General features: G+C 34.5%; 1 protein-coding gene across 9 annotated transcripts in view; it reads right to left on the reverse strand.

Annotated features, from left to right (window-relative positions):
* The window catches only part of PHF14 (PHD finger protein 14), a 200,505-nt gene that overhangs the window by 154,712 nt on the left and 21,352 nt on the right, over positions 1-24,441 (reverse strand). For all 9 annotated transcript variants that reach the window (XR_013829637.1, XM_079931046.1, XM_079931045.1 and 6 more), the window contains 3 exons: positions 15,749-15,908; positions 10,857-10,968; positions 7,478-7,615 (listed from right to left, as the gene is read on the reverse strand). Coding sequence is in view for 8 of the 9 variants with exons in the window: in XM_079931046.1 (XP_079787172.1) it covers positions 7,478-7,615; positions 10,857-10,968; positions 15,749-15,908 (410 nt within the window). In the remaining variant the exon portion in view is untranslated. The remainder of the gene's footprint in view (positions 1-7,477; positions 7,616-10,856; positions 10,969-15,748; positions 15,909-24,441) is intronic.

Below are 24,441 nucleotides of genomic sequence, written 5' to 3' on the forward strand. Positions count from 1 at the left end.
ATAAAATTTCTCATTTCTCATTACCTCCATCCTAAAACCTGTTACAATAAAAGTTCTAACTGGTCTCCCTGCTTTCACCCTTGCCTCCCTACTGCCTGTACTCAATACAGTTATCAGGGCAGTCCTTTTAAACATCAGTTGGTTCATATGTACTCTATGCAACTCTTATGGCCTTCCACCCCACTCAGAGTGCAAATCCAAAGTCATTCCCATATCTTTCCAGGCCCTACATGAAGTAGCTCCCTGCTACCTCTATGACCTCCTCCTCTCCTCTTACCAAACCCTAGCCCCTAACTCTGTACCAGCCATTCCAGTCTTCTTCTTGGTCCTCAAACCAAGCATGTTCCTACCTCAGAGCCTCTGTATTTCTGTTCCCCCTGCCTGTAATGCTCTCCTCTCAAATAAACATATGCTCCCTACAATTTTCCTTACATATTTCCATAAAATGTCACCTTATTAGAGAGTCCTTCTCTGATCTCCCCATATAAAGCAGCATTGCCCTACCTCCCTTACTCCCTAAATACTTTATCCTGCTTTATATTTCTCCACAATACTTATCACAATATTTTTTTTGCTAACTTTTTCACTCTCTGTCAGAGGAGAGCCCACCTGCCACTAAAATGTAAGCTACCTTAAGAGCACAGTTTGTTTTGTTCACTGTTACCTCTACAGGGTCTATAGCAGCAGTCCCCAACCTTTTGGCACCAGGGTCCGGTTTCATGGAAGACAATTTTTCCACAGACCGGGGGTGGGGTGGGGTGGAGTGGGGTGAGGGGTGTGATGGCTCAGGCGGTAATACAAGCGATGGGGAGCAGCAGATGAAGCTTCACTTGCTCACTGCTCACCTCCTGCTGTGCGGCCCGGGTCCTAACAGGCCACAGACCAGTACTGGTCTACTGTCTGGGGGTTGGGGACCCCTGGTCCATAGCAATGCCTAATACACAGTAGGTCAATATATCTGTTGAATAAATATACTGAATGAATGACAGTAAAAACATTAATTTCTAATCCTTAGATAGTTCAAAGGTAAGAGACAGATAGGTCAGGAAGGTCCAGCTGAAGTTTCTGATTCTTCCAGGGAACCTTCTTTCTGTACTTACACCACTTCCTGTCCACACTAGGCACCTGTGACATCTTTTACTGCCATCTTGAAAGACTGTTGAACATTTTATTGTGTTTACTATCTATCCCCACCTAGGTTGATACTGTAACTTAAAGCTATTTTTATGCTCCCTGACAAACAAAAAGAGTATCCCTCAAAGCTCTGTGTAAGATTATAGAACTAACTTGGGGCTGTGATGATAAAAGATAAAGCCAGTACTATTCAGTCTATGGAATTATTTTTTCAATGTAGAATGTTGTTTTCTTTCCTTGACTAACAGATGCTAAAGCCATACTAATGTTTGGAGTTTAGACAGGTGATCTCTTTTGACATAAAATGTACCATAAATCAAAAATAACAATAATCTTGACTAAACAATGTTCTGATTTATTAAACTGAATTCCCTTAAAAAACACAAAGTAACTGAGCCAGTATTAACTTGACCCCCCCTCTGACTGGGGTAAAAAGCCCCATGAGAAAAAAAAAAGGCTTGGAAAGGAAGGACTACTGAGAAGCCAATTCCACTGTGATGAGGGAGCTTGGAAGGAGAGGGTATGACACTATTAAAAGGCAAAGACCAGGAAACAGATCAGACCCAGAAAAAAGAAGGCCCAGAATATTAGAATTCTACTCTGAAACAAAGAAGGGAAAAACGGGAAAGGTGACCTTTTTACTTGTTTTTTGTTTTAATTCACAACACCTGATTCTTCTTTTCCTTCTTTTAATAGCTGATATAAAGACTTCTTCATTTGGTCTAGGTATGAGCTACAGTGAATGGAAATAAACTGCCAACTTCTTAGGCTAGTGGTAGCAAACTGTTAGTTGCTGACCCCCCCACCCCAGTCATCCCCTTCCAACATATTCCTTTTTTGTAAAATCCATTTTCTTTGACAGAAACTAAAAATGTCAGGTTTCACCTTCCCAACTTATCTCATTGCTAACAATGGCCATAATGACTGTTTCAATACATGACATGATGGGAAAATCTAGTGGTGTGAATGTATGAGAAAATTTTTCATTCCTAATAATAACAGAACCCTTTCCCTTCTCTTTGGCTTTGAATTCTATAATGAAAGAACACAGTGCTAAGAGCTATTTCAGCAATATTGAGACCATGAGACAACAAGGTTAGGAACTAAAAAGAAAAATATGTTGATGCCGGTGGGAGAGAAGGATAAAATAAGACTTCATCATTTAGCTGCTCAAACAGCCCCAGAACTACTTATGTTTATGCCTCCTATCGTATGAGATAGTTAATAACTACTTATGCTACTGCAGTTAAGTATTCTATTACTTGCTGCCAAAAGCCTAGGTAAGATACAACATCAAGAAGATGAACCACCACAGCATTTATCTTAAAGGCCACATGCACATTGGTAGTAGACTCCAAATGTGACTCTGAAACTTCCAGAAAATTAAAGAAGTTATTAATACAGTTACATAATTCACAATATCACAAACCAATTAGTAAGCAAACACACTGCTATACATACTATCGAGAACTGAGAGAAAGAATACTGTGCTGAGAAATAGGCCCATCAACATTCCCAGTTAATACAAAAGAAAAAAATCAGTAAGGCTTTCAACAACAACAAAAATGTAAAAAGCACACATCAGCAAAAGGAATAATAGTATGAATCAAAATAATTTTGTCCAGGTATGTAAGCATCTAATAATATGGCTTACATAGAATGTTTAGAGGAGTGGATATTCTGTATATATTCCAAATAAATCATATTTCTTACAGTCAAACTTCAAATAAACGTTAAATAAGATTCTTAGAGAAGTACCAAAGTGGAAGTGATCTATTTGCTAACACACGCTTTAACAGGTAACTGAGCTGGGGTAGCAGTGAACATCAACTTAAGCAAACCAAAGAGATAAAGAGACACGTTTATGAATAAAGTTATTCCAATACCACAAGAAAATGTGCCAAGGAAATATTCTCAGTCCATGCCCGTAGATAAATAGGAAATCAAAACAAGGAAAAATGGGAAATCAAATATGCAAGGCACTATACTTAAAATGATGGTTTGAAAACTAATTTTACCCTAGAATTCTTTTTTAAATAAAATCTTAAAAAAAAAAAAAGACCTTAAATGCTAAACAGCTGACCAAATAAAAGCTGAATGACAAAAGAGAGCTTGTCCCTCAACTTGTATTTTAAGCACTGAGGATACAGTGAAAAATAAAAAAGAACAAAACATCCTTGTCCTCATGAATCTATATCCTAATGAAAGTGACAGACAATAAACAAGATAAATAAGAATCATATATATTATCACACACCATGATCAAGTGGGACTCATTCCAAAGATGCAAGGATTTTTCAATATCTGCAAATCAATCAATGTGACACACCACATTAACAAATTGAAAAATAAAAACCATATGATCGTGACTTCCCTGGTGGCGCAGTGGTTAAGAATCCGCCTGCCAATGCAGGGGACACAGGTTCAAGCCCCAGTCTGGGAAGATCCCACATGACACGAAGCAACTAAGTCCGTGCGCCACAACTACTGAGCCTGTGCTCTAGAGCCCGCAAGCCACAACTGCTGAGCCTGCGTGCTACAACTACTGAAGCCCGCGCACTTAGAGCCTGTGCTCCGCAACAAGAGAAGCCACCGCAATGAGAAGGCTGTGCACCGCAACCAAGGAAGAGCAGACCCCGCTCGCTGTCAACTAGAGAAAGCCCAGGCACAGCAACAAAGACCCAACACAGCCAAAAATAAATAACAAATAAAATAAATTTATTTTTAAAAACCCATATGATCATCTAAATAGATGCAGAAAAGGCTTTTGACAAAATTCAACGTCTATTTATGATAAAAACTCCTCAGAAAGTGGGCATAGAAGGAACGTACCTCAACATAATAAAGGCCATATATGACAAATCCACAGCTAACATCATACTCAATGGTGAAAAGCTGAAAGCATTTCCTCTGAGATCAGGAACAAGATAAGATGTCCACTCTCAGCACTTTTATTCAACATGGTTTTGGAAGTCCTAGCCACAGCAATCACAGAAGAAAAAGAAATAAACGGAATCCAAATTGGAAAAGAAGAAGTAAAACTGTCACTGTTTGCAGATGACATGATGTTATACATAGAAAATCCAAAAGACACTACCAGAAAACTACTAGAGCTATATTAGATACTCGTTAGGTATTTTTAAAAGGGAAGAATAAAGCAGGAAAGGGGAATAGAAAGTGTAATGGGAGGCAGAGGGTTTTAACTTTAGACCAGCGAGTAGTAGACATGGAATGAGGACCCGAAAAAAGTGAGGGAATGAGACGTGTGAGGGAAGAGCAGCCCATGCAGAGAAACAAGTACAGAGGCCCAGAGTAGGAGCTCACCTGGCCATTCATTAAAGGAGCAGCAAGTAGACCAATGAGGCTGAATAAGGGGAAATGATGAAGTCAGAGAGGTAATGTGAAGATCACACAGAATCTTATAAATCAGCAGAGAAACTGGCCTCTAGTCTGAATCAGACAGAAGGCCACTAAAGGGTTTTGAGCAAAGGAGTGACCAGATCTGACTTAGATTTTAATGGGATAATACTAGCTGCTACTGAAAATGTCCTCTATTCTCTGGAAAAGGATTGGCAAACTATGACCTGAAAGCCAAATCTGGTGCTGCCTGTTTTTGGAAATACAGTTTTATTTGAACACAGCCACGTTCATTCGTTTATGTATTGTCTATGGCTGTTTTCATAATCAATGGCAAAGTTAAATAGTTATATACAAGCCATAGGCCCACAAAGCCTAACATATTTACATCTGGCTCTTTGTAGTAAAAAATTACCACCCTCTGCTCTAGCAAGGCAAGGGTAGAAAGAGTTAGGAGGTTGTTGTATTAATCCAGGTGACGAAAGATGACAGACTAGGATAGCAGCAATGAATGTGGTAAGAAGAATTTGGACATATACTAGGTATACTTTGAAGACAGGATATGCTAATGGATTAGACGTGGAGTGAGAGAGAAAGTGATCTGAGTAACTCTCATAGAGTTCATCCAGAATAATTTTTAAAATAATGCCTAACACAGCCACATAAAGGTATCACTGAAGATCTGATATAAAATGTCTAACTTTAAGTAACATAACTTCTTGATGAATTCATTTAAAAAGTTTTTGATCCACCACGAGCCATTCCTACCCATCCTGGTTCTTCTAGCAATATTAAGGCATCAGTTCAACAGCTAAAGATCTAATTTGAGCCTTTGAAATTTAATCCATGAATGATTTCAATGCATTATCAAAGGCTGTGGGAAAAAAAATCGATAAATTATCTTACATGTTTCAAAGAGAATTTTCTACATGGTAACAAATTATAACAATGTTCACAGTACCAAAATCATACTTTATCATACTACCATACTACCATATGGTTTAAATGAAATATAAGTAACCTTAAGTCAACTATATGATGTGAACCATAATAATATAAGTTTCAGTCATAACTGAGTCTGTGCTATAGTTCAGTCTTTTTTTGTTTTTTGGGTTTTTTTTTTTTTTTTGCGCTACACGGGCCTCTCACTGTTGTGGCCTCTCCCCGTTGCGGAGCACAGGCTCTGGACGCGCAGGCTCAGCGGCCATGGCTCCCAGGCCCAGCTGCTCCACAGCATGTGGGATCCTCCTGGACTGGGGCACGAACCCGTGTCCCCTGCATCGGCAGGCAGACTCAACCACTGCGCCACCAGGGAAGCCCTATAGTTCAGTTTTAATAATAATATGTTGTAACATAACATGGTTAAATATTCTAAATAATCTAGAATTTTCACAAAGTGGATCAAAAAGAATAGAAACTTCAAATGCATTCTCACCAGAAAGATAAAGTACTATGTCAGAAGGCTATAAAAAAACATGAAAATATGCTAAGGTGTATGATGTCATTGGATGAAACTGAGGTACTTATTCTCTTTTTCAACCTTTCTTTTACTGCCTATATAAAACAGCCATTAAGAAGTAAGAAATCCAGGCTTCTCCAGCTGTTCACTGAGATTTATCTGATCTTGAGTCTTACTTGTATTGTCTCTCTGCACTTTTGCTCACCATCTTGAGTTACAGCCATCACTAATCCGCACAACCCTATTTTATAATTGTACCTCTATGTCTACCAAACAGCTGTGAAAATGCTCAGTGTTCATTTAGTACCCTTCTTCAATTAAAGTACAACTCATCAGAATCAGAGACTGACACAAAAACAGATTTATGTACCCAAAATATAATTTCAATAGGATCCCTATATTGATAAAATATATCCTTCAAAATTTGCTTAACAAATTTTCTTCATCAGATTATCTTTTTTACTTGTTTCCTGTCTATGAAATAAATAGAATAAGATGAAAGTCCAACATAAAAAACATATTTTTACATGACACTGAAAATTTACCCAATAAAAGATGGAACATAACATATATACATAACAATATATCCCAAATATAAAGTAAGAACTACAGAATACTCAATTACCTGCCTATATAAAGTGCTTAAAGAATCAACAAAACTTGCTCTCAGGACTCCTTACAGTATTAAAATGTTCTGAAGACCCCAAAGAGCTTATGTGAGTTATATTTATAGATAGCATATTAGAAGTTAAAATTGAGTAATTTTTAAAATAACAATAAAGCCATTACATGTTAACAAAAATAACATTTTTATGAAAAATACTATAATTTATACACAAAAAAAATTTAGTGAGAAGAGTGGCACTGTTTTACATTTTTACAAACCTCTTTAATATCTCAATAGTGGACATTAAAGAAGATAGCTATATAATCTCTAGAAATCTCCACTATTACATGTGAGAATATTAGGAGCAAAAAAAAGTATATACTATTTTAATACTGTTATGAAGACAGTTTTGACCTCAAAGACCTTGAAAGAATATTAAAGAATCCCGAATACATACTATGAAAACAACTGACTGCTTAATGTAAATTTCTGGTAGGAAAATTTTAGAATTAAAAATAATTGTAAAGAAATAGAAATGCAAATACTGAAGACTGAAGACAGGGTAATGATTTTATTTAAAGAGTAACAGAGCAAGGTTATTACTCAAATATAATTTCAGATTCTCATATAAAATATGCTGACATTATAATGCTTTAAAACACCTTGAATTATGTTTCATTTTATCTGTCAGATTTCACTATACAATTTTTAACATGTTTTCTAAATGTCTGGCTAGGTTTAAGACTGAAGAAACTCATATATACTGTTTACTCTTAAAGTTTTAGATCTGTGACCTAGACAAAGATTTTAAGAATAAACTCGTAAATTTATTTTATGATGCATACCTGTTTGTAGGATATAATGAAGTCACGAGAAGTCTCATGAACATATTCACCAACTATGGATTTAAATCAACCTACCTCCTCTGCTGCTGCCTCTGAAAGCAGACCTTCCTTCTGAGCGCAGGTCACATGGAAATAGGCTCTGCACATCCCTGCATCACAGCTAATGCAAACTCCAGTTCTAGCAAAACGAGGGTCTTCACAGAAGCTACACTCCTACAATGGAATAACAGGAAAAGTCTCAGAGCAAAAATATTTCCAGAACAGAAACTGCATTCTCATACAAAGCATCTACAAAATACAAATAGTGAACCAACAGTATATCAATACAAACAATAACTATAGGCAAGTATTTATATGAAAAAAGTAATTCTCTATATAGTTCTAAAAAACAAAACTCCACTGATATAGTAATGAGGATAATAATAATATCATTTGAGGGCTTACCATGTGCTAGGCACTATTCTAAGCACTTTATAAGTATTAATATATATAATCATTTGACACTCTATTCCACAATAATATGTGGAAAAGGTACTATATTTCCATTTTACATATGAGAAAATTTTACACATGAGAAAACTGAGGTAAAGACAGTTTTCAAACCAGGATAATCTTACTTTAAGTCCATGCTCTTAACCATTAAGCTACACTGATTTGAACAATGTAATACTACTTGGAAAAATTAAGGAAAATAAATAAGAAGCCAGAGAAAATTCACTGAAAGATCTAGGCATTGCAACCAAAGATATAATGCATTTAAAAAATATATTTAAGAGAATTAAAAGTAATCTTAAGTAAACAATTTTGTGAAGTTGGTAGTAATACACAATATAGCCAATTATTTACATTCTTTCTGTATACAAAGGGAAAACCTGCAAAACTAAAGGCATAAACTGTTGAAATTACCCCAAATGCCACCACCCCGATTTATTTTTTTTATACTTTTAACTAAGCCACAGAGAGAGAAAAAGAAAAACCTAGTCTCAAAATATACACTACTCTGGTAATAGGAACCTTCACAAAAAAACCTGCTAAATTGTGAAAGATTGCCAGTAGACAACTAAGGAAGAACTGCTTAATAAATGCATTCTACGTAAATTAAATATGAGAGAAACATTTTTTAAAAAATTAAAAAGTTTCAATAGACACTAAAAACATCATATTAATACTATAACAGTTAGTGAGTACCTACTTGGTATACAGCACCAAACTGATGTATCAGCAATGAATAAAAATAACAGGAACAGGACCCTGGGTACAGATGTGAAAACATTCCCAACACCTGACACTCTACTGCCTAATTATGGGTCTTTTTCCACCAACAGTAGTATATGTATGGTAAAAATTCCAGCAAATACTAATCTAAACATGAAAACCAAAAAATTGAGAAAGAGAGAGAAAGAAAAGAGATAGAGAGAAGGAGAGGGGGTCAGAGAGGGAGAAATGGAGAAATTAAACTATTTAAAGGATGTCAATACTATGAACAGAATCAAATTGTTTAGGATAGTCCCCTGAGTAATTTAACGTAGTATGATGAAATTGGGCAAGGGATTTCAGAGTGAACACAAAGAAAAAATTTCCAACAATGAAGTCTCATAAGACAATACAACAATCTAATAAAGAAAATAGAGTCTTCCTCAATTGCTTGAATCATTTAAAATGCAAGGGAACGGGCTTCCCTGGTGGCACAGTGGTTGAGAATCAGCCTGCCAATGCAGGGGACACGGGTTCAAGCCCAGGTCTGGGAAGGTCCCACATGCCACGGATCAATTAAGCCCATGTGCCACAACTACTGAGCCTGCGCTCTAGAGCTCGGGAGCCACAACTACTGAAGCCCATGTGCCTACAGCTTGTGCTCCACAACAAAGAGAAGCCACCGCAATGAGAAGCCTGTGCACCCAACGAAGAGTAGCCCATGCTCGCCACAACTAGAGAAAGCCCACGCACAGCAACGAAGACCCAACACAGCCAAAAATAAATAAATAAATTTAAAAATAAGTAAATAAATAAAATGCTAGGGAACTAAGCAACTGAGAACACAGGGGAGAAAGTAATCAGGAGGAGGAAATGGATAGACAATGTGATCTAGAGAGCTATCCCAGATATAATTCACAGCACTGGGTTTGATTTTGCAGATGAGCTAGAGAGTACGTAATTTTTTGACTCCATGTCCCAGTAATACTTCAAAACAAAAGCAGGTGATAATGAAAATAATCAGCTGATAATTATACATTTAATGACTCTCCTTTTCAATCCAGAGGTCACTGCTGGTCTCAGTTATATGAAGTAATATCTGGTTACTGTTCTTTAATTGCTTCTAGATTTATATTTATGGTAAAAACATGTGCTTATTGAAAAAGATGGAAGCTACTCGCTTCTAGGCTATGTGCTCTTGAATTATGAAACTGCCCTCAAAAGGTAGTAACTTCCATTTCCAACACTGGTGGACCAGGTAATTTGTATTATTCCTACTCAACTAGAAAATGTGGACAAATTATTTTGTTATAGTTTAAAGGCATTTAAGAGAGGTAACAAGATAGTGTACAATTACTTGAGCACCAGGAAAGTTAAGTTCAATACTAGGGCCTGGAAGCTTTATCTAATTCTGGAGAGGGAAGCTGCAACCTCCCAAACTAAAGCACAAGATTATTCGAGGGTAGAAGGTGACGGATGGGGATGGTGTTTAAAGCCCAAAGAGGATATTCTGGATATAACAGCAGAAACTGTGAAATTTTAAAAATTTCAAATCAGAATTTTCCAACAATCTGTACGTTTCCCACCCCACCTTTAATATGTTACTAATGCTCTTTAAGAGTTTTCCTTCCCAACTGCCCAATACATAGTAATGGAAAGAGAATATATCATTGCCTAATTAGTTCTAGTATTCCGAAGATGTTTGCAATAATTATATACTTAAGTTTAAATTCATAAGTGAGTAATCTTATCACTTATAATCCTAAAACTCAGTCATAATTAAAAACCTATTTATAAACTATGGAGGATGAGGATCATTTGCTAGTAAAAAAAAAAAAAATTCTGTTGGCCTTCTGCAGTAGAAGTAAAATAATGGGTGCTTCTTGTACTCTTTTCATAATTTTAATAAATTCCACTTCAAAAGTAAAGTCAGAAATTAAGCTTGTATTTGATCCAACTGATTAAAAATATGGATGTAGTCTGAGAATTCATTATGCACTAAGCAGTGTGCTAAATACGAGGAAAACAGCAGTGGCATTAACTACCATTTTACCCAAGTTATACAAATATATAGAAGAATTTATACATTATTGGCTCTCTGGGAAAATTACTATCAATACTAAATGATTTAGTGCTAACTGCTCTCCAATAGCACAATTAGTAATAAGCATTTCTGTAGTCAACCATGATATTAGTAAAAAGTCATGTAAACTAACAAGTAAAAACTTTCTCTTAGACAATCAAAAACACTTTGTCTTACCTTGGCACCATATTTGGAATAGTTCATTTCTGTTAGCGTTACTGGTCGCAATTTGTCAATATCTCCAAAGGCTACACCAGGAACATACAGGGCACAGACAATATGAACCCATCTATAAGGAGAAAAGATATGATTTTGCTATCAGACCTTTGGAAAAAATGCCCACAGGAAAATAAATGTAAAATTATGTGTCATCTCAAATAACTACTCCAAGAATTTTATGATCAGATTTCAAAATCTCAGACACACAACTAAAGAATATGGAACACCTATACAATGATATCATTTACAGAAAAAGGGACTGCAATAAGCATTACTTTTCCAGCAGCTTAGCCAAAGGTGAGAGTTAACATCTATAATTGCCTTTCACTTAAAATTCATCACACTTTGCACTTATCTGTTATTCTTAAATATTTGCACAAAACCACTATTCAAATGAAACATCATTTTCATATGCATGGAAAGGTATTCACATTCATTATTTTAAGCACTCTGAGAATTAAGGATCCTAATTTAAGACTTGTGAAGTTACTCTGCATAAATCACATAAAATTGCTCTTTCCTGTTACTTTTTTCTAAAAGCTACTAGATAACCCTTAAGGACATATTTTAAAACAATTTTTGGTGTGCATCTTAACTTTATTTCTTCTCAGGTTGAAACTGATTGCTAGAAGATGGTACAGAGCAGTTGTAATAACATAAGAAGGTCATATTTCATTCAACTTATCTGTTCACCATACAACCTATATACTAAAACGTATGTGCCCCACATGTATTTTTTGAAGTCTGAATGATGCTACAACACTAAATAAAGAATGTTCAGTTTCAGTATACTAAACAGAAAAAATAAATAGGAGTTGATTCTAATTCCATTTTTTAAAAACTGCTCTGAACATTTTTAAAATATATTAGGCACCCTGTTTGCTTACAATCAAACAAAACACAGGATCACTAGATTCTGAAATGTAAATAGATCTATATCACTTCTGCAAGACACACGGTAAAAATGAGATGGCAAATATCTCTTAACCTTGTGAAAATATTAACAACAAATTTTGCTTTAGCACAGCTTGAGAGGCTATCATTACTACATGGTTCTGTTTTGTGATGCATTATGAGTTTTAAAGAAATAAGACTAAGAATCACTTTATAGATGTACTGGGGAAAATAGTTATAAATCTTTAAAAATTATTTTTTTTTATTGGGAAGAAACTCCAAGGTTTTGTGATTTTCTTGATAAAATGTTTCAATCCAACCTCCCAAATGCATCCTGTGGAGTTCACTATAAAGATACACATCTTCAACAAGCAGCTGCTTTCTCAATTTAATTTGCACAGTTTTCTCATGCTCCACTGGTGTGTTAAATGCTGCTGTACTCTGTACAAGTTCATCTTTGATAAACCCAACAGCTGGCTGCTTGCTTCCTGCTGACCTTCTTAAAATGTTTTAGTACAAGTCACACAGTACTACAGATTTAAACTGCCATTTCAGTGTGATTGGCACACAAGCGTATCATTTCCGCCAACCACTCATGTGAGGATGCCAACTTGACTCTTTGTTAAAATACATATCAAACAGCTGAGACAATTTTGGTCCTTTTTAATATACGTTGTATATAGTTTTTGTTCATTTGTTTAGCTGCACATACTTTAGAACCTTTTAATTAAGACAAACTGAGAAATCAAAAAGGAATAATTTTCCTTGTTACTTTACCATCCATTCTGCTTGGAGCTATGAAGACAGATGTTGATTAGGGAAAGGAGCAGAAAACAAGCATCCCATAAATCCACCAAAAAACAAAGAGACAGAATTGTCATTCTAGCATAGAAGCTATTAATAGATTCTTTTAAATTTACATATTTTAATAAAGCAAACTAAGTAGAAAGCTACTTCTCAAAAAACTCATTTCAGAATGGGAACTATATTCATCAATCAAATTTGATTTTGCAATGTCTTGTATTTGTAGTGCCTTTATAACATATTAAAAAATTCACTTCCAGGATGTTATTTTCATTCCTTCATTTATTCATTCAGTAATTAATTACTAAGTGTCTACTAGGAACGGAGCACCATGCAGGAAGTTTGGAAGTTACAATGATTTATGTGAAATGTTTGCAGCATAGGGTGTGGTACCCTATTATATTAAAGTATGTCTAATACTTCCTAGAATCAGGTTTTTAATACCATTAACACAGGATAAAACACTCTCCCTAAGAAAAAAATTAAAATTTAATGGTAAGAATGTGCTGATGGTCTTCTCACATTAAATCACATCATCTTCTATTGTAGAATTTGTGGCTCCCATCAGAAACAGAGGGGGGAAAAGTCTAATTAGACTACATAATAGAAGTCAATTTCAAAACCTTTTTCATTCCTTCCATGCATTGTTCTTTCTTTTCATCTGTTTTGCATTTTAGCTACAATACTAAATAGCTTGTCAAATTTCTTGGCTTTTTTTGCCTTGATTAAAGCTAGTATTACATCCTTCAAACTATATCAAGACCTGTAATTTCCACACTAGCCTACAGGTGAGTGTGAACATCAACACAAATAAAATGTTCAAACAGTATAAAAAAAACTTGCCAGGCTGCACCATGAAGGGAGGTGTCTACATACATGTAAGATCCACAGAAGTCAATACAAATATCTCCCAGTAAAACTAAATGGTTAAAGAGGCCTCCCTTTTCTTCATTCAGAAGAACTTTCCAAGTTATTTTGTGGACTATGTATTAGTATATATTATATATTAGTGTGATAAGAGAGCTACTTTATAGTTGCTTTTCAATAGAAATTTCAAATTACTGACGAGAAAAAAGGTAAAATAAACGCTCTTCCCTAAAACGAAGCTCTGTGTTTTCCAAAGCTGCCATACTTATTCACAACAATTTATCACCATAAATTTCAAATCTCAGGACTAAAGAGTTACTAAGAAAGAATTTATGCAGCTGGTATTCTATGATTACCTTAAGTAAGTAGAATAATATTGGTAATAAACATCACTAGTAGTAGCAGTAGCAAAACTAAGGAGATATTTATTAAAACACTTACTACACTCCAGAAAGTACACTGCTTACAGAAATCATCTCATTTAATTCTCTCAAAAGTGCTAGGAAACTGAGGCATAAAATGATTAAATCTAAAATCACAGTTAGTAAGAAAAGACTAGAATTCAAATATAGGTGGTCCAACCTGAAAGTACACGCTTTTCATGTTGTACTAAATTCCCTAATTCTAGGCCAAAGTCACTCCAAACATAAAATAATGCTCATGTCCACGATACAGACCAGAGACTCAAGTCAATACATCAAATAATTTGTTATATATTTATTTTATTTTGGGGATGAGCTTATGACAGACAAGAGGTAAGATTTTTAGTCATTTTTCCTAAACATCAACACAGGGTTCTGTAAGATTCCATGGTAGACCCTATGCAATCCCAACAATCTTGTATGGCAATACTTCTCAAGGCCCTGTCCACCAATTGAGGTAAAAATGAGAAAAATAAGAAAAATATTTCTTACTTTACTAAAAAAAAAAAATATTAAATTTAAAAGACTGTCCTTTATTTGGGGATAAAATGTATCCTATCCTTTTCAACATGTTAAAATATGAAAAATAATGGTGATAATTTGTATAAGTTATTTTGTTATTCTTGTTAAAATATTAAATGTTTTGTAAAAATACTGAAATATACATATGTGGCAAAATAAAAAATTGAGCACCCCCTCTTACATGGGGGAGGAAGGTAAGTAGTGATCCATAAAATATAAAAGGTTAGAAACTACTCTTATACATCAGTCACCCATCCTAGTTGGTAGTCTCCTTAGAAAAAAACCATGAAAGATGCCAATGCTATGATGATGACAACTGCTCAAATGTGGTAATAAAGATGAGTGTGAATATAGTGAAAAGAACATAGGTCTTTGTGCCAGTTATCAATTTATTGCCTCTCAGCTCAAATCCACCCTTCAATATCTGCTTTGCAACAATGAACAGAATCCCTTCAGCAATTCTCCTTTACAGTAAGCATCATACCATACTAAGCTGTCTCAGTAGGGAGTGGTAGAAGGCACTGTAGGAGGAAGGGGCTTCTCTGCAGGATGGGAAGAGGACATCCGCCAGTGCTCTGCCCCACCACATGCATCGTCCCTCAGTGACCCTGCAGGCCCAGGCTGGAGATCACTTTTCTGTGGGCCTCTCAACACAGACACCATACATTCCAGGCTTTGAACCACTGCCCAGCCACCCACTTGCCAAGAACTGTAGACTAGGTAGTGACCCAGGCAAACCAGCCAACTTCTCTGCCATCCAGTAGGCTGGAACTACACTTTCTCTAACAAGGCCTGAACCCCAGCCTTGGGGAAGGTGTCTTCATTCCAAGTTTGTCGTTCCCTGGATACTCTCCCTCAGCCCTACGGTATTATTCTTTAGAGTTCTTTTATATCTTATGTTTATCATAGCTTAGTAATTCTTTACACTAAACATCCCCTTTTAAAATCACTGTATGGGTTCTGTTTCCTGATATATGCTTGAAGTCAAACAGATCTGAGTTCAGATTTAACTATGGACTTGTTCAAATTAAAACTATGTAATGATCTGAGCCTCAGGTACTACCTATAAAATAGGAAACTTTACCATCTCTCTTATCTTATGGTCATTACTAAGATTAAATGGGATTATGGGTTATAAAGGCAAATGCAGATCCTCAATAAATGATCTTTTCTCCTCCCTGCCCTGATCTGTAGCCTCCTGTCTATTTAGTCTATGCCAAAAAGACACAAAGAAGCAATCAAATGAAAGTGTGTAACTCAGAAAATCATAAATAGAAAAATAGTCAGAAGCATACTCATTATAAAGCAGGCATATTAACCCAACAGAATTATGACATCAACCTTCCAGCATCTGTCTCCTTGAAAATTCCATCCTGATTGGGACATAGTTCACAGCTAGGGGAAACACCACATTTACAGGCATCGCAAAACCAAGGTTCAGTGGAGTTTTCAGAAGCTGAACTCATAATAGAGTCACTCTCTCCATCAACTCCATAACAACCTAAAAGAAAAAAAGAGTATGATTAAATAGAGTTTATTTTTTAAACTCACATTTATAAAGTTACAAAAGAAAAAGGGAAAGGAAGTAGAGAAAAATTCTGAAAAATTAATGATTTATAAGAATATCAAAGTCAAAACACATAAGTGAAATCATTTTATAAAAATATTTTTTCACCTACCATAGTATATGCAATGAAATAAATGACTCTTTAAGATAATTTTAGACCTACTGGAAAGCATTACAGGAGGAGGAAATTTTACGGTTCCTTAAAAAAATTTTTAATTAAAAAAATACATAAAAATATGTGTTTTCATTAAAAAGAAATCAGAACTATTTAGTCTAGGAACTATTAATTAGTAAATATTTTTGAGCTCCCTTTGTACTAAACACATATATAAAAGACCATGATCATGCAAAACATACAAACAAAAAGCCTCTAATCTAATTTTGGAGGTGGCAGATTAAAACACAAATTCATACAACCACAAATGCAAAGTTAGTATTAGTAAAAGGAAAATAATACAGAAACACGCACACAGATAAATTAAGGCTATAGAACAATTTGAATAGCTCAGACTAGAGTTAGACAAGTGAGTTCTATTCACAGCTGAGCCAGTCTAGAACTATATAAGGTATCTGATCTTTATAAACATTTATAATTCTTCTATCTTCTGTAAAAATGTATCCATAACAGAAATGAATGAAAAGAGAATACTCTTGTCCCTCTTTTCATTCACTGATAACTCAATATTCTGAGGGTTAAATTATTTAAGCAGCTAATGTGATTAAAAAACTTTTAAATATCCCCATGAACATACCAAACAAAGAAGATAATGCAGCATAGTTCTTTACATTTTAGAGTAGGACATCAACTATTATTGATGGCTTGTAATAAAGAGTACCTCCCTGGTGACTACAATAATCATGACTCCTAAATTGTTTTCTTTTACCTAAATAGTGCTGGATATACCACAAACTTCATATTATCTAACTCTTTTTCCAGAAAGGAAGACACTGCCCTAATGACAAAACATACTTAAGAAAAATAATTTAATGTATATGTAGTAATTAAAAAGATTACAATCTTATTCTAGTTCCAATGTATGCCCCATCATCTTTAGGCTTGGGCATTTCTCTGATATCCTAAGACACATTTATTTCCTGTCAAGACAGGTCACTTCTACATAGAGCCTATAATCAACCTTCCCAGGATACTTTTCACCAGGTTTATTCTAAGAGGGTAGTCTTAGTGCCAAACTCGAAAGGGCACTAAGTACCCAAAGTACCCTTCAATAAACTGAAGCCATTAAAAAAAAACACTGTGAGAAACATATATAAGTAACAAGCATCTCTCAAAAGGACTCACCATGTAGGTAAGTTTATATGCATCCAATGTAAGATCATGTGATTACTGAAACTGGTTATACACTACACAGACAACAGGAGCCTGTTGAAAAGCATCTTCACATAACCACCAAAGACATCCAAGTTAAAACAAATAAATAAGTATGTAAATAAATACTGAGTTGAACAAGTCACCCAGAAAGAAAAAGACCCATACACATTAATAAATAATTTTAAACTACCAACATTAACTAGATGTCGTTAGTAGGTCAACAGTCATGCATAAGTATTTTATTCACACAGTAGTACCACTCCATATAGATTATATTAAAATATCCTAGTAGGCAGAAAACTAAAAAGTTGTTTGCAACTGTGATTTACATAAGCTGCCTCATGCAAATCCCTTAATTACTGCCAAGCTTATGTTATTCAAAGGCTTTATAATGGTGAACCTTAACATATTCTGAAAAGTCATACGAAAGAATGCCAGAGAAAAGATTTTAAAGGAGCTAGACTATCATGCACAAGATAAGAAAAGGAATCAAACTATTAATTTCTTTAATATAATTAAATTGTGCTTGGTAATAATTATCAACTTCATCACTTCTGTTTAGATATACATTTTTTAAATGATAAATTATAAAATGAAAAAAATAAAATTTTCTTCTGGGAGTAGTTATTATTAACCATCACCAATAGAAGAATATTCTTCAGTAAAGGCAACAGTAAGCAAAACATTTTATTCAAAAAAATCATAAAACAATAAAAACAGTCAATTTGATTTCTCAAAAGGTTATGCAATACTACAAAGAGAAAAGTCTATTTTCTTTACAAAATAATATTCCTTCGAGGCAAATTCTTTCATTTGTATTCACACAAAGTCCCAAGATAATAAAACCCCCAAGTGACTATCCATTTTATTCATCTCATTCACCAATATCAAGGTAAATCACAGCAGTTCACTCTTTTAAAATAAAGCAGTTTCAATTCTAATTTTTAAAGAATATACCACACACCTGACAAACACCTGCATAATGATTAAACCACCTACAAACAACCTGAGAAGTGATTTCAACCTAGGAAATTCCTACTTTGTAACCTAGAAGGCTGGTATTATATAAGCACAAAGAACAACCAGCAAGTGGAAAAGTATTTCTTCTTCAGCTTCACTGCCCTCGAAAAATAATCCACACTGTGTTATTACCTTTATAGAGTTCTTTACTTGCCACTTTTCCCCTATTTCTCTGCCATACCTGTTGGGTTTACTGAGCTCTAGACCAAAGTTCTAGCATTTATATCCACTCTAATCCATTTTAATTAATGATTAAATACATTTTAAAATATTTTTTTCTTCCATAGACAAAAGAATTTAAACTACCATAAAACAAGGTTTATTCTCTTCTACCTATCTAATTTTGAGTAAAAGATGCAAAAAGTACACTTTCAATATGATTACAGAAAAAAAGTCTTTTTTTATATGGGTAAACATATAAAATAAAAAATTTATAGATATATAAAACCTATTTCATATAGGTTTTTCATGTTTTTAAATGGGTAAACAGAGAAAACATGGTTCTGTGGCTGTCTAACAATCAACCTCTGGGGAGTACATGCAAATTATACAAATCATATTTAATGCAAAATAATATAAAATGTGCTTACAATTGTTTTGAGTTATACAAGAATACGTATAATCCAAATCAGTGGAAATATTCCCATTCAGCCTGGCATGGGAGACCAAAAGACCTACAGTCTTCTACTTCCTAGCTATGTAACTGTAGACAAACCACATCTCTGAGGCTGAGTTACCTCATCTGCAGTAAGTATTTAACATCTATTCTAACTGTCTCTCAGTATAGAAAATTTAAAAACAGGAACAAAATATTTGCCATTTTAAAATTTAAAACATTTTTCTGTACTTAACATCCTATCACTAGAACTCTGATTACAAAACCCGCTAAAATAAAAGATTTTAAATTGAGTAATATTGTTGTTTATGAGAAAAGAACTTATAACATGCATGATACCTGTCACAAATATATCCTAAAGCATAAAAGAGCAAAAGTGCCTGCTCACATATAAAGTCCAAATGGTTATAACTTGAACATACTTTACTACCCAATAAACACTCATAAGAATATATTTTTGCATATGCTAAGAAATAAAAATAGTCTAGGGCTAGGCTAACAGCAGACTGAAAAATAAACAAAGGGGGGAAAACATCTTAGTAGACCTTATTTAATGCATTGCTGTCAAGTGTGCTACCTAATGATCTGTCATGTACTATGACATGTAAGTGGCATTTTTCTTCAGACAGTACAATCAATACATCAGGATAACTGACATCACAGTCAGGGGTACCCTACTATTACAAGCCAGTTACAAGATCTTGTCACAAAGGTGCTTATACTAAGTGACAAGCTGCAACCCAAACAGAAAAGAAATTCATCTACATTTAGATGAAATAAGTACTCTGAAAAACAGACAGTTATGCATTTAATAACCACATTTGGAAAACTATCTTTTAGCAAAATCTCAACTTAAAAACTTACCTAGGACTTCCCTGGTGGCGCAGTGGTTAAGAATCTGCCTGCCAATGCAGGGGACATGGGTTCGAACCCTGGTGCAGGAAGATTCCACATGCCGCGGAGCAACTAAGCCCCTGCGCCGCAACTACTGAGCCTGCGCTCTAGAGCCCATGAGCCACAACTACGGAGACTGTGTGCTGCAACTACTGAAGCCCGCGCGCCTAGAGCCCGTGCTCCGCAACAAGAGAAGCTACTGCAGTGAGAAGCCCGTGCACCGCAATGAAGAGTAGCCCCCTCTCGCTGCAACTAAAGAAAGCCCACGCACAGCAAGAAAGACACAACACAGCCAAAAATAAAATTAATTAATTAATTAATTTTTAAAAAAACTTACCTAAATTATAATTACTTAAGCCATAAGTATATTTTTTTAAAAAAGGGAAAAAAGAAAAAGAAATGATAAAGCAAATACACAAAAGCACTAACTATGGTTGTCTGGATATTAGGACTGTTAGAAATGTTTTATCTTCTCTCTGTTCTATAGTTCCCACATTTTATTTACTATTCATGCAATATATTATGAAGGAGAATTAGCTTTCTATAAAATAAAACATTTAATACGCTCATGTTTAACCATGAAATGTTTAAGGAAAAGTTGCATGGCCGATTTACAATACGGAAGTCTGTCACTTAGGCACCTGATTAAAAACCAAAAACATAAAACCTAGAAACACTAGTTTCCTATTATGCCTTAGAAAATTTCACTTCTTCTGAATTCATTAATTTTAGATAAAAATTTATTTTGGAACTTTAAAAGTATCAGAGAAATATCTACATATGTGTATAAAAATGAACATTCTAAACAGTGAAAAATATTACGAAGTTAAAAGGTACAGAACAGGGTGGAAAAAGTATTCGCAAGGATGAAAACTATTTGTAACACATATAGCTAACAAAGGATTAACATTAAAAAAAAAAAAAATTCCAAGAAGTCAATGAGAAAAAGACAGGAAATGACAAGAGAAATATATAGAAAGTAACAGAAAAAAGAAAATAGCCACAGATACCAAACTTCAATACAAATAAGGTGAACACATAATTAAGAGATAGTCTCCAAAATATTTTTTTTAATTTATTAATATGCAGTGTTGCAGAGTTATCAAGTAGTTTGTACACTGTTGGTAAGAACACAAATAAATACAGTCTTTTTGAAGGGCAATCTGGCAAAGTTTGTTAAAAGTTTAAATGCACTTACCTTTTGATTCATTCTAGGAATCTACCCCACAGAAATTATTACATGTATATGACATATTTGTTAGCACTATATGTAAGCAAAAAACTACAAACAAAAAAAGTAAATACATTATGGTTGAACCACACTATAGCTAAATACATACCATTAAAAAAATAATAATAAAATATCCATATGTACTCATATGAAAAGAATCTCAAGATTAAGAGATGAGTGAGTGAAATAAAGAGATGAGTGAAATAAAGTGAGTTATACGGGAGGAAAATCCCATGGAATTTATATTATTTATTTACTTATTGGGCAGGGACTGTGCAAATATGCATATGCATATGTGCACACGTGCATGTAAGTAAGAGCCTGACGAAAGGGGCTCTTCACTGGTCAAATCTGGACAATCTAAGAATCACAAAGAGTAATGAGGTTGTAGATGATAATGTGTGAGACCACAGTAATACTGAAAAGGATAAAAGGGGAGAAGTTCTCTACAAAATAAATGCTGCCTGATAAATGTAGAAGGAATGATAGAATTAGAAAATCCCCACCCTACTGAGACTGAACCAGGAAGAAATAGAAAATATAAACAGACCAATCACAAGCACTGAAATTGAACTGTGATTAAAAATCTTCCAACAAACAAAAGTGCACAACCAGATGGCTTCACAGGTGAATTCTATCAAACATTTAGAGAAGAGCTAACACCTCTCTTTCTCAAACTCTTCCAAAATATAGCGGAGGGAGGAACACTCCTAAACTCATTCTATGAGGCCACCATCACCCTGATACCAAAACCAGACAAAGATGTCACAAAGAAAACTACAGGCCAGTATCAATGATGAACGTAGATGCAAACATCCTCAACAAAATACTAGCAAACTGAAACCAACAGCACATTAAAAGGATCATACAGCATGGTCAAGTGGGGTTTATTCCAGGAATGCAAGGATTCCTCAATATACGCAAATCAATCAATGAGATACACCATATTAACAAACTGAAGGAGAAAAACCATATGATCATCTCAATAGATGCAGAAAAAGTTTTAGACAAAATTCAACACCCAATTATGATAAAAACCCTGCAGAAAGTAGGCACAGAGGGAACTTACCTCCACATAATAAAGGCCATATATGATAAACCCACAGCCAATATCATCCTCAATGGTGAAAAACTGAAACCATTTCCACTAACATCAGGAACAAGACAAGGCTGCCCACTCTCACCACTATTATTCAACATAGTTTTGGAAGTTTTAGCCACAGCAATCAGAGATGAAAAAGAAATAAAAGGAATCAAATTGGAAAAGAAGAAGTGAAGCTGTCACTGTTTGCAGATGACATGATACTACACATAGAGAATCCTAAAGATGCTACCAGAAAACTACTAGAGCTAATCAATGAATTTGGTAAAGTTGCAGGATACAAAATTAATGCACAGAAATCTCTTGCATTCCTATACACTAATGATGAAAAATCTGAAAGTGAAATTAAGAAAACACTCCCATTTACCATTGCAACAAAAAGAATAAAATATCTAGGAATAAACCTACCTAAGGAGACAAAAAGACCTGTATGCAGAAAACTAGAAGACACTGATGAAAGAAATTAAAGATGATACAAACAGATGGAGAGATATACCATGTTCTTGGATTGGAAGAATCAACATTGTGAAAATGACTATACTACCCAAAGCAATCTACAGATTCAATGCAGTACCTATCAAACTACCAATGGCATTTTTCACAGAACTAGAATTAAAAATTTCACAATTTGTATAGAAACACAAAGGACCCCAAATAGCCAAAGCAATCTTGAGAAAGAAAAAACAGTGCTGGAGGAATCAGGCTCCCTGACTTCAGACTAGACTACAAAGCTACAGTAATCAAGACAGTATGGTAGTGGCACAAAAACAGAAATCTAGATCAATGGAACAGGATAGAAAGCCCAGAGACAAACCCACACACATATGGTCACCTTATTTTTGATAAAGGAGGCAAGAATATACAATGGAGAAAAGACAGCCTCTTCAGTAAATGCTGCTGGGAAAACTGGATAGCTACATGTAAAAGAATGAAATTTGAACACTCCCTAACACTATACACAAGATTAAAAGCTAAAAGGGAGTAAGACCATGGTCCACCTAGAAAAAAGATAAAAAACAAAAAAATCCACGTTATTTGGACCAGGTCACACATCATTACATATTTTTTCAACCCAGGTTCCAATTAATATGTGGGGTGGCAACAGTGCATAACAGTGTCAGTAAGACTTGACCCAAAACATCTCCAGGATATATATACGCTGATCAGGCTGCACATTACTGTACTGAGGATTATTGTTACTTTTCCTCAAAAGAGAAATTCAACCATGTAACCAAAGATTATTAAGCAGGGTTTGATGTGTTTTTTTTTTCTTTTTCTATTTAGTAGACAAGACTGCTACAAAGCTAGTGGAAGATGAAAAAGTCTTCACAGATCTACTAATCAACACAATTTCTTAGTGATGCTATCCAAATGCTACTAAAAAAACTTAAATGGAAAAGTCGGGAGTATATCCATATTAAAACAACCCCTTCTCAAACGAATAGTGATATTTGGCAAGGAATCTTTTGCACTAGTAGATAAAAATGACCTACAGGAAATTACATTAAAAAGGATCCCAAATACCATATTTGGTATGTTTAGTAACAAACAGGGAATAACAATTTTATTAGAACACTATATTAATCATAACTTTAATTCATTAGGTTTATAAAAATATACATTGATGTTTAATAATACTTCTCCCTTAAACCAAAACAGATCATTTAAAATCTCCAAAACTAGGAATCTTTCAAGATATTAGCTCTAATACTACTACTAAGAAAAGAAAGAAAAGCTACTAAGAAACTGAGAAAGAGAATTATATAATCACAATCATACAATAGAAACCCCAAAATTAATGAGAGAAAGGGAAAATTACACTAAAGGAAGAAAGTAGTAACAATAAAATAAAAAACTCAAGATTTATTTTTTACTTTGATTTACAATTTGCATCTTTAACTTTGAATGTATCTGAAGTTCACAGAATTAACAATACTCCCAACAAAACAATTATACTACAACGTATTCAGTTTCTGAATAGAGAAACTACTCAGTTTCTCTATTTATTGTTTTCCCTATTTATTTTTTCCACATATTAGCTTGCTCCCAAAAAGCCTACAAAGCATCACACTCAGGAGTATTAATTTCCCTTTCCGTGTCTTCCCTTCTTCCTTCTCTCATAATAAAAATAGTTCACCTATTCTAATGAGTTAGTCTTGGGAGAAAAATGAGCAATCATTAGCAAATGCTCAAGTGCCATCAGAGCCATTTAAATGAATAACACAAGAAAAAATGCTACATGACTTTATAGACACAACTTGCTTTTGACCTAAA

This window comes from Stenella coeruleoalba (assembly GCF_951394435.1).
Source record: "Stenella coeruleoalba genome assembly, chromosome: 9".
Taxonomy (NCBI): Eukaryota; Metazoa; Chordata; class Mammalia; order Artiodactyla; family Delphinidae; genus Stenella; species Stenella coeruleoalba.